Source organism: Lygodium microphyllum, chromosome 6, assembly GCF_053477565.2.
Source record: "Lygodium microphyllum isolate KBCC chromosome 6, Lygodium_microphyllum_v1.1.10, whole genome shotgun sequence".
Lineage (NCBI taxonomy): Eukaryota > Viridiplantae > Streptophyta > Polypodiopsida > Schizaeales > Lygodiaceae > Lygodium > Lygodium microphyllum.
This window is the reverse complement of record NC_141140.1, coordinates 78255579-78266359: the sequence shown is the minus strand read 5'-3', so window position 1 is coordinate 78266359 and position 10781 is coordinate 78255579. Positions and strand designations below refer to the sequence as shown.

The 10781-nt window shown below is 35.7% G+C and overlaps 1 protein-coding gene across 1 annotated transcript; it reads left to right on the top strand.

Annotated features, from left to right (window-relative positions):
• The first annotated feature begins 2323 nt into the window (after positions 1-2323).
• On the top strand, positions 2324-5827 carry LOC148034712 (vacuolar iron transporter 1-like). Its single transcript, XM_087680555.1, has 4 exons — positions 2324-2667; positions 3355-3440; positions 3582-3696; positions 5207-5827. Exons 1-4 carry the CDS (start codon positions 2426-2428, stop codon positions 5577-5579), a joined length of 816 nt encoding a protein of 271 aa, XP_087536681.1. The 5' UTR covers positions 2324-2425; the 3' UTR covers positions 5580-5827.
• Positions 5828-10781: the final 4954 nt, after the last annotated feature.

Sequence of the window (10781 nt, the reverse complement as noted above, 5' to 3'; positions counted from 1 at the left end):
TACTCATGAAATTCCCACTTGGCAATGGAAAAATTTCATCCAATGTGAATTCCAATTTACTATTTAAAATTCACTCTTCCACAACCTTCTTTGAATTAGTAGTATAGATGTCTCAATATGAGATTGCAATTTGTAACATGCTTGCTTGCCTTTTAGCTTACCATGATCCTGCTTCTTTACTTTTGACATCTTCCATAGACTTCTTGAGTGCAGGCTTGACAAGAAGTGAAGGATTATCAAAGTGAGGCATGCCACTTCCCTTTGCTTCGTTGTTTGATGTCCTTGGATTCCCATTATCCTACTTCCTATTTTCCTCTACAATAGCCTAAGTGTTGTTAGATTTTGCAATATATGCATACATAGAGAAAGAATCAACAAGAGTATCATATCCTATCATTTTCCAAATATAGTTTCATGCATTATTCAACTCATCTCTAAGAAGAAAATGGCACTAAAATTACTTAAAACATTTGGGATACTAAAATTACTTCAAACATGTATACAAATGGTTTCTTCATAGGCATGTGATTTCAAGAATAAAATGGTATGCAAATAGAGTTCCTTCAAATAAAAGGGATGTCTAAATTTTTGGTACTAAAAATACTTCAAATATGTATACAAGGGGTTTCTTCATAAGCATGTGAATGCACATGATAAGAGTACCTTGAGGGTTAGGCCTAGCCTAGAGAGAGAGAGAGAGAGAGAGAGAGAGAGAGAGAGAGAGAGAGAGAGAGAGAGAGAGAGAGAGAGAGGAGGGAGGGAGGGAGGGAGGGAGGGAGGGAGGGAGAGAGAGAGTTATGTACATGAATTATTATGATGATAACATGATTTTAAATGCATGGACTATATCAAAGTAAACAATTTACTTGTGTGTGCATCACACGCACTTATAAGGCATGTCATTGATAGGAAAATTATGATGTCTCATGAAACATGTCACGAATTGGATGCTCAAAATATGTATACCTAGCATATAATGAGGAGAAATATGTAGTAAAAGAGTATAGGTGTAAGGTGGTCAAAAGTTCTTCTCATTATGTGTGTGTAAGCAATACTTGCATTTGTTTTATTTGTTAATTTCCTACTTATTTTGGATTGATGCTTCACACCAACTTTTTCCTATTGAATTAATTTCTTTAGGGGTGTTGACACAATGAAAGAGATGTCCATTGAGCTTAAGCAACTTGGGATACTACTTTGAATACCCAACCCATCTACCCTTAGGCTAACATATTACCATGTATGCACACTAATCTCTTGATAGATTTTGTAATTTTTTTAAAAGTTATGCTTCATCTTAATCTCAAGCTTGTTAATAAACGTGATTGATGATTGAACTTCCCCTCATAATTGCATTCTCTTGTGGTTTGAGAGAGGAATCATAGAGGAATCATGATGACTTGGAAATATGCCTTTAAAAAGTATATGGTGTTCTTGTCACTTGCAAGTAAGGAGGTTGAGAGCTACATGATCCTTTCAAGTTGGGAAACTCACATAAAAGGGGAGTGCCACTCAACATCTCTTTGGGGAATCCTCTAAACACATCTTGCTAGTACAAAACCTTGTAAGGCTTAGGCAATATTCTTTGAACTTTGCCCATTAGGAAGCTATCCTAGAAAGTTGTAGAGAGTGCCTATGAGTTTGAAGAAAGGTGATCATGCATCTCTTGGTCCAATACCCTAAATAAATGATGCTATTAAAAATACTTGTGGGGTTAAGTGCTACGAAAAGAATCTCTATTCTTGCTTTGCTTAATGTTTTCTTTCATTGTCTCTATTGTATAGCATCTCTCTTGTCTCTCTAGGCTCACTTCACCCCTATTGGAAAAATCTTAATAGAAAATGATGATGGGCTAATTTGTGGGGAGAGCTACTCACATGGAGAGAGAGAGAGAGAGAGAGAGAGAGAGAGAGAGAGAGGACCCCTTGGTTTTGAACTCTTACTTGGTCAATAAAGGCATTAGGAAGGGAAAGTATAACAATGCTCTTGTAGAGGAGTATGTGAAAATATCCTAAGATACCCTTCATAGGATGATACCAAGCAATATGAGCGTAGAAATTCCCCTTGGAATTAAAAAATGAGGTTATGCTTCACAACCAAGGGTTGAGAGGGAGGGAGAGAGAAAAAGGGCGGCGGGTCCAATTAAAGAAACACAAAAGAAGTGCCCTAGGTTTGACAATCGTGCCACCCACGCGCCTTCGTGCGCAAAGGGACATCCACGCAAGCCCTTAGAGAGCTTTTTCTTCCCACCTCATCATATTCATCATCATCATCATCATCTATCTCTCTGTCTCTGTACCCGCGAGCGTACAATATCAGGAAAGCTCTTCGGCGCACACTCTCATTCTCCTTCTCCGATTTCCTGCTTCTCCTTCTCCTTCTTCTTCTTCTGCAGCTTCTGCTTCATTCCCAGGAAGGAATTGGGATGGCGTCTGTATTGTCAACCTCTGCAGCTCCTCGTCCTCCGCCTCCTCCTCCTCCTCACGTGGAGAAGCACTTCACGTCTAGCGAGCTGGTGCGCGACATCATCATCGGCATGTCGGACGGCCTCACCGTCCCCTTCGCCCTCGCCGCTGGCCTCTCGGGCTCCTCCGCCTCCTCCTCCATCGTCGTCACTGCTGGTCTCGCCGAAGTCGCTGCGGGTGCCATCGCCATGGGTCTTGGAGGGTATAACACACACACACACACACTCTCTCTCTCTCTCTCTCTCATATCCCTAGAGTCTGCTAATTTGTCAATATGCTCCTAAGCCATCTTGAGATCTTCCCTACCGGTAAAACAAAAGAAATCTCGACTCTCTGCTTCATCTTCCTCCTCTTCATCTCACTCTCTCGTACTAATTTGTAACCCCAAAATACAACAGTCCTTTCTAATTAAGTGATTAGAAGACCACTTAAAATCTTAACTCAGGGAAACGAACATCATCGATCCAAGATGCCATTTTCATGGAAAAAAGAAAATCAATCCTCGAAGCCCTAAGTTATATGATTTTGATTGTGATAGTTCCATTTGCTAGTTATCACTAGACCCTATATTTTGGTCTCTTTGTAATAAGTTGTGTCTTTCCCTTGAGTCGTGGACACTATAGCTTGCCACTTGGTCTCTTTGCAATAAGTTATCTCATTTCCTTTTGAATCATACGTTGGGAAAGTACAAGAGCCACTAAAAAAGGAAAAGAAATGGTAGGGATGCTCGAGCATAACGATCTATAATACTAATTTTAAATTGGATAAGGTGCACATGAATTAATATGTCAAGAATTAAGTGAGTCAGAAAGGGTATGATTGTGCTAAAGAATGAATGGATTTGTTGGGGATTTTATGGGCTAATTGTGCTAAAATGTTGAAAGGGCAGGTATCTAGCTGCAAAGAGTGACATAGATCACTACAATAATGAAGCGAAAAGAGAGAAGGATGAGATAAAAGATTTCCCAGATGAAGGTCTCTCTCTCTCTCTCTCTCTCTCTCTCTCTCTCACTCTCTCATGTGTGTGTGCGCGCATGCACACACATCGCAAAACGTTTTAATGGGTTAAATAATGCATCAGGTTGTTTATTTACTAATCATGTTGCACTTTTTCAGAGGCAAATGAAGTGGCTGAGATATTGTTCAAATTTGGGCTTCAACCATCTGAATACATCCCGGTTGTACAATCCTTACAGAATAGACCAGATGATTGGCTAGAATTCATGATGAGGTAACTATTAACACCCCTTGGTTAGTTTGTGGGCCTTTAATTAGATGCATTCATAGCAATTTGTTATGCTTTTCATGGATTAGCGACATGTATGTATGTGCAAGTCTACTATTAACATCCCTTGGTGCTAGCCAATTCATTGGCATTTAATTAGGGGCACCAATGCCAATATCTTCTCCTTTCATTGCATAGTGCATAGGTATGTGTGGGTGTGCCTCTTAGAAACATATCTTTATCATGAGTTAAGGACAAGGTAGTGGCACAAATGCATAATCCTTTTAATGGAATTCCTTGCCATGGATGGTGCAAACAACACTATGATAGGTTCAAAACCCCTTTTAAGTGGCTCGGACCTCACTTGTAGGGAAGGTGAAGAGGTTGGGATGAAGCCTAAAATAAACTCATAGAGAAAAGCCTTTGGCATGTAAAAACATGGTGGATGAGGTTGCAATTATGGAGATCATTAAAATTTTTGATGGCCTACCAAAATATGTAGAAATTGTTTCTTCCAACACCAACAAGAATATGGATACCTAGCAAATTGCATGGCATACCTCCCCCCACCCTTCTAAGAAAGAATATGGAATATTCCCTTTTCTTGGTAAGTACATTTTATCCAATTTTATAGTATTTTGAGCACTTGCTCAGCCTCTTGATAGTTCATGTTATGATTGCTTCTAAAGACATACTTCATTCCATCAGCTTTGTTGTTGCGACCTATTAGGGTTGTTCTAGCATATTGAATCTACAAAAGGATACCTTTCCAAGATAGGATTCTTTAAAAGTCTCAAAATTTGAATAGTTCCTATGACGTATAGGATCATGCATGACTTCATTGTATCAGGGGGGTCATTACAATGATTCCTTGGGAATAAATGATTACAATAAATGGGGTAACCATAAGAACCATATTTCTCCAAGGTTCTATAGTTTATCCATGATGGGTGGTATTAATAAGATTCACCCCTTCCCCATACTTAGATCCTCAATGTCTCTGATTTTCTCCATGATTTGTGAAAAAAAATTGGTTCCAACTTTATGCTCTCACTTCTTGTCAGGATACAAAATGTCAAGTATTATAGCAAGAGTCCCTTTTGATTTATGAGTGGTTGATCTTCTAGCTTTCAAAGGAAAATTTAAAATATCCTATACACTTTGTTCAAAGAATAATTGATACCATGAAAAGGCAAAGAACATGGGTTGTTTGGAAAAAACAAACTAATCATATAAGAGATGTTGGAAAATATGCATTGCAACCATATTCATATTGTACCCAAGTTAGAGTAAAAAAGGTTTGACAAATAATGGAAGAACACCTAAGATGGCTTTTTTAAATTGACCACATTGTTAGACAAAAACTTCACATTGGTTCATCCAATTAAATCAACAAGAAAAATGAGAATGCCAAACTAAGAATATCATAGAGGTAACTAGTTTCAGTATAAAATCATGTGATTTTTAAAACTCCATCAAATTGTATGTTACATTCAATCTATTTATTAAATTGCAGGTTTGAGCTAGGACTTGAAAAACCTGATGCTAGGCGAGCTCTCAAAAGTGCCTTCACCATCGGAGTCTCGTACATTGTGGGGGGTCTTATACCATTGATCCCATATATGGCATTATCTCATGTCCAAGATGCATTGTTTGTGTCCATAAGCGTGACTCTAGTTTCCTTATTTATATTTGGGCTTTTCAAGGGTTATTTTACAGGCACTTCTTCTATAAAGAGTGGAGTGCAAACAGTGGTGGTAGGAGCCTTAGCATCCGCAGCTGCCTTCGGATTGGCACGTGCCATTCAAGCCACCAATCATAAACATCATGTGTCCACTGAAAAGTTCTCCTCAACATTCACCATAAGAAAGGCTCTCACACTGCCTTGATCGTCAAGGAAAATTATAGTTTCTTTACTTTATCTATGCTTTACACATTGACTTTTAGATGTACATTTGCTCTTTAAAAATTTTAAATTAGCTTTTCCCATAACATTCTTAGCCATTATCACATTAGAATGTACACAAGCCTCAAGACCAATGAAGAGAACTCAAATTAATTTCAAAATATTGGACTATTGTATTCAAGAGACATGTCATCTTCATATAGCAAGAGCATCCAACTTACACTGTAAACATTGAATCTAAAACAACATATGTATATTTGGACCTTAACACAAATTAAGAATATAGGTATTCCATGCCTTTACCTAATTACAATAAAAAGATACTAAAGATTAGCCTTTAAATTCTGACATCATAGTACTTGCTAGCATGATGAAATTATTGACTTTTTGTGAATCTTTAGGTCTTATTCTAGGGTGACTTAAAATTTTTATGCCTAACACAACTAGCATTATGTGCGGATGGATGTGAGAAGATCTAGAATGCAAATGCTATTTCTCGTAGGAAAGGATATGCTTATATGTGTTAGATATCTGATGAGCAGGGGGATGCTTTACATGTTTTAATTTTCCTATTTAATAGGAATCAAGAGGATGAAGTTATGTAGAGTTCATTGTGCAAGGCTTTGTGCCATTGTCTCTTAGGTTATTTCCACTCACAACAAGTGCTCCTTCAAGCTCTTTAACTCAATGTGCACACTCCACTACTTTTTCTTCAACAACATTTTACTCTTATGTTTCTTAATAGTCCATGATCTTCTTTATAATGGCGAAGCCAGGTGCTCTGCTTATCTACTATGGAGTTTTCTTAATCTACTTTTCACTCAGATTCCAAACTGCCTTTAGTCCCTTACTTGGATGCGTCATAGATGAAGCCATCTAATTTATTTTTATTTCACGTAAAGTTTTTCTTTATAGGCTAAAACTAGGGATCTCAAAAAACTCACATGAATCATAGGGTCATTTCCCCCTCAAAATTATAATATTATCTAAGATTAAAAAATTTGTTCTACCATTTGGTTTTGATTGCCTAAGGTCATTATTTGTGGGTATCCATAGAGAATCATATCGTAACATGTTAATTATTTGATAAGTTACCTCTCCCAAGTTGATAAATTTATCCCCAAGTACACAATCAAGTTTTAATGAAGGTGTATGAAGAAAAATCTATTGGCTTGGGCTTGATGTTGTTTCTTAAGACATAACTTTAGTAACAACCCCCTAGAGAGGACCAAACAGGAAAAGGGCCACCCATTTTTTAGCGTTTCAATGAAATAACACTATCATCATGGTTTTTGGCATTATTTTCCACATGTTAGAAGCTTTTTCATACTTTTTGAGGCAATAAATCTAAGTTCTAAAAGCAGTAGGAATTTTAGAGCCTTAGGAACTTTAGAACTAAATGCTAAGATTCACACAATTACTAATAGAAAGTTTCATAAACCTCTAAACTATAATTTACACAACAACTCATAAAATGATCATTTAAACATGAACTATATTTTCTTTGAAGGATTATTGCATTTTTATTTGCTATTGTTGAGATAGGTATTGAATTATTGTTTTTTCTCATCATATGCTATACATAGGTATTCGCTAAAGCAAATGCTTCAAAAACAATAATATTCATTTAGGGAAAGAATACATCTTGTGTGTGTAAAAAAATATAATCTTTGTTAAATTAAGACCATAATATTGTTTTCATGTAGGAAAAAAAAAGAACAATTTTATTAATGTATGTTGAGAAAAAATCTATTGTATCAAGCTTTGTTAAAGGAATGCATACCAAACCTAAATAATGCAAAACAAATTATGTAAAATAGTCTAAATCCCCAAATGTATCCATCCATATATGGAGCCATCTTTTGCTATTTCCATAATGGAGAATTGAAGGCAATTCAGTTGATACATAAAAATATCCAATGATGTTAATGTCTCAATGCAATAACTTTTGGTGTACCAATTGGTTTCATGAGCAAGGGAAAGTAACTCATCCATTAGTAATTTTTCTTCCTTACCTTATGTGTAATTTTTTTATTATCTACTAAAGTCACACAATCCCTGGGCACAATCCTTTAAGGGCTTGTTGTGAATAAGGATGGCCTATGTCATATCATGCCCTCGATGCATGCCATTTTTCTCATAGGGTTTCAACCTACGTTGTTGGTGTTGGCTATCCTAGTCTAGTATTGAATCTTTCATAATTAAGTAAGGAGAAGTAATTGATTCACAAGTAAGCTAAGAGCATTACCTCCAATGCTAACACATGTTGAATTATATAGTCCTCAATTAGAGTCTCACAACCCTTATAGGGCCTTTATAACATTATCATTACCAATGGATGGATTTTACACTCTCATTTCTTTGAATAAATTTTGAATTCAATATTTCCTAAGATTGTAGTGAAAATTCCATGTAGCTTGGTGGAATCACTACATACTTGATTGCACTATACATAACAAGCATGTGAATTGGTCATGGCTAGATATACACATGAGAAATAGCTCATAGAAATCTAGTTCCACAGGTATAAATTCAGTATTACTCTATTTCTTGGTTTTCTTTCAAATGATTCTTCCCTATTAAGAAGAAGCTCCAATCTATGGTCCATGTCAAGTTACCACCATATCCTAGCCATAGGAGCAAGCTCATGCCTAAGTAAGGCAATAGATTATTGCTTAGACCTAAAATAAAATTCATCCATATGGACAAAAGTTTTTACTCTCATAAGACATAAAAATGCTTAAGAAATGGAATTAGATCTTATTTTTCACATGCATAATTTCTTTTAACTACACTAAGGAAATTGGTAAGGTGCAATTCAAAAACTAAGCTTGGGCATTTACAAGTACATACCCATGAAGTAAAGATATCCTTCATATAGTTATATTGTCATAAGCCAAACAATTTTTTATATATTAAGTCATTGAATTAAACATACTACCAACATATGTTTTAAAAAAAGAAGCACAAAGAACCATCTATATGTTATGAGAATAAGTTTCTAAGTGTTCATTTTGTTTATATTGACTTCAAGTTTGTATTCAACCCTATCTTAAGATGCCAAACTCTACATGAGTTAGCATCCACTATGTGCCTTAGTAATGTTGTAGGATATTACTCAGTAGTATTTTAGGTGACTAATGTGAGGATATGCCAATGATTCTACAAATGGACTACACCCTCATAGTCCACCCTTGGTTATGGCACATTCATTGTGCCACCTTTTCTTTCCTTAGCGAGTTCACACTTAGTGACCACATGTACATATATTGTGGTACTTTAATATTAGTATGTTATCATGTTTTAGACTTAGTTATTTTGTGTGGCATAAAAAGAGAGAAGTAGAAGAAGATTTCAATCCGATCTCTTTGTGCTCAAGTCTCCATTACTTTTGTGTGTGTGCTCTTGGCTTCTTTACTTTTCTCTCCTCTTGTTTCTTTTCATAGTATTAGAGATGTCCCATGCCTAGGTGGAAGTTGATTGAAGTTTGAGGTGAAGGCATTTGAGTAAAAAAATAAGCAAGAAAGCAACAAGTAAGAAGCTCTTTCACCTTGCTTGATTTGCCCTTCATTATATCCATAAGAGACTCTTGAGACTGGCAAGGCTACAATCTCTCATTGTAGCAAAACTTGGTAAGTAGAAAGAATAGTGTATATACTACAAATAAGTCCATAGGGCCTCCCACTATCATTTGCGATATATAAGATTAGTTTGACCTCTATTTTAGATGTGGAAGTCATCTCAATAATAATTTTTTGATATGCTATAGTTTCCGCTTTGTTAGCCATTTATAAGTGCATAAGTCACATATTTTAAATCTATAAGGTTTTAGGTATTTATTGGGTTGTAGACATAGAGGGCATTTGCATATAGATTGCATATTATAGCAATTGTTGTGTAGTCAATAGAAAAACCTATGTTAGTTGTGGTACACTTGGTATAAACTTGCTTGTTGATTGCAATTTATTGCAAGTTATTTGTTTTGCCAAAATATTTGATAAATTCAACCATATTGTCATTGAGAAGGTAGATAAGAACAATTATTTTACATGGAAGTTTAGGATGATAAATTTCTTGAAGAGCAAAGGTATTTGAAATGACATTGAAGGAGAAATGGTAGTAAGATCTGAAGTTTCTGCACAAAATATTACTCGAGAACATGTAAAGGCTAAGAGAGATCAAGACTAAACACATAGTAAAGTCATGTATTGGCTATTAGTTAGTGTCAAAGATAGCATGATGGACTATATGTAGGAATTTGATACCCCCAATATTACTTGAAAGAACCTAGCAAGGTTGTTTGAAGTAAACACAAAGGTCAAAAAGTTGTAGCTCAAGTCAGAGAGTTGAACCAAGTGAAAAGACAAAACTTATGCATTAATGATTATGCCTTGAAGATCAAGATTATTGTAGAATCTCTTGGATCTATTAATGTGGTAGTTGATAATGATGTTATTATGTGTGCATGCATAGATGGACTTAAAGATGAATACAAGAGCTTTAGGTCATCTATGAATACGAGGGATGATATCCTTGATTTTGTAGACTTAATCTCTATGCTAATACTAGAGGAGAAGAACATTGGATTGGATTCCTCTTCTTCTCAAAGCAAGAATAATTTTAAACACGTGTTTTACTCTACCGGGATAGGTAGAGGTCATGGGAGAGGCCAAGGTGGTGGTCATGGTTAAAGTTATAATGCATAGAAAAATAGAGGAGGACAGTCCCGAGGAAGGGGGAGTCAAAGAGACCAAGTTGCATATTCTAATAGGCGACAAAATTCTAGTGATAGCAAGGAGTATTGACATTTTCATAAATAGGACACATTTTTAAAAATTATTTCTAAAAAAAGTTTAAATTTAAAAATGAAAAGAAGCATCAATGTAATATGTATCTAGTAGAAACAATGATGACAAAAGTGAATAGTTATTTATTATGTAGTACTTTACGAATACTATGACTACTAATGGTTCATAAAAAATGATATATAATATATAGACTCAGGTGCCTCTAACCATGTGACTTCTCACAAAGAGTGATTTTGAGAGATGTGCACTCTAGAGTTTCTAGGCCATGTGGAGATAGGGGATGATACAACTCATCCCATGATTCATATTGGAAATGCTCCTTTGACTATACATAATGGTAAAACTAAGTACTTATTTGATATGGTGCATGTATCAAA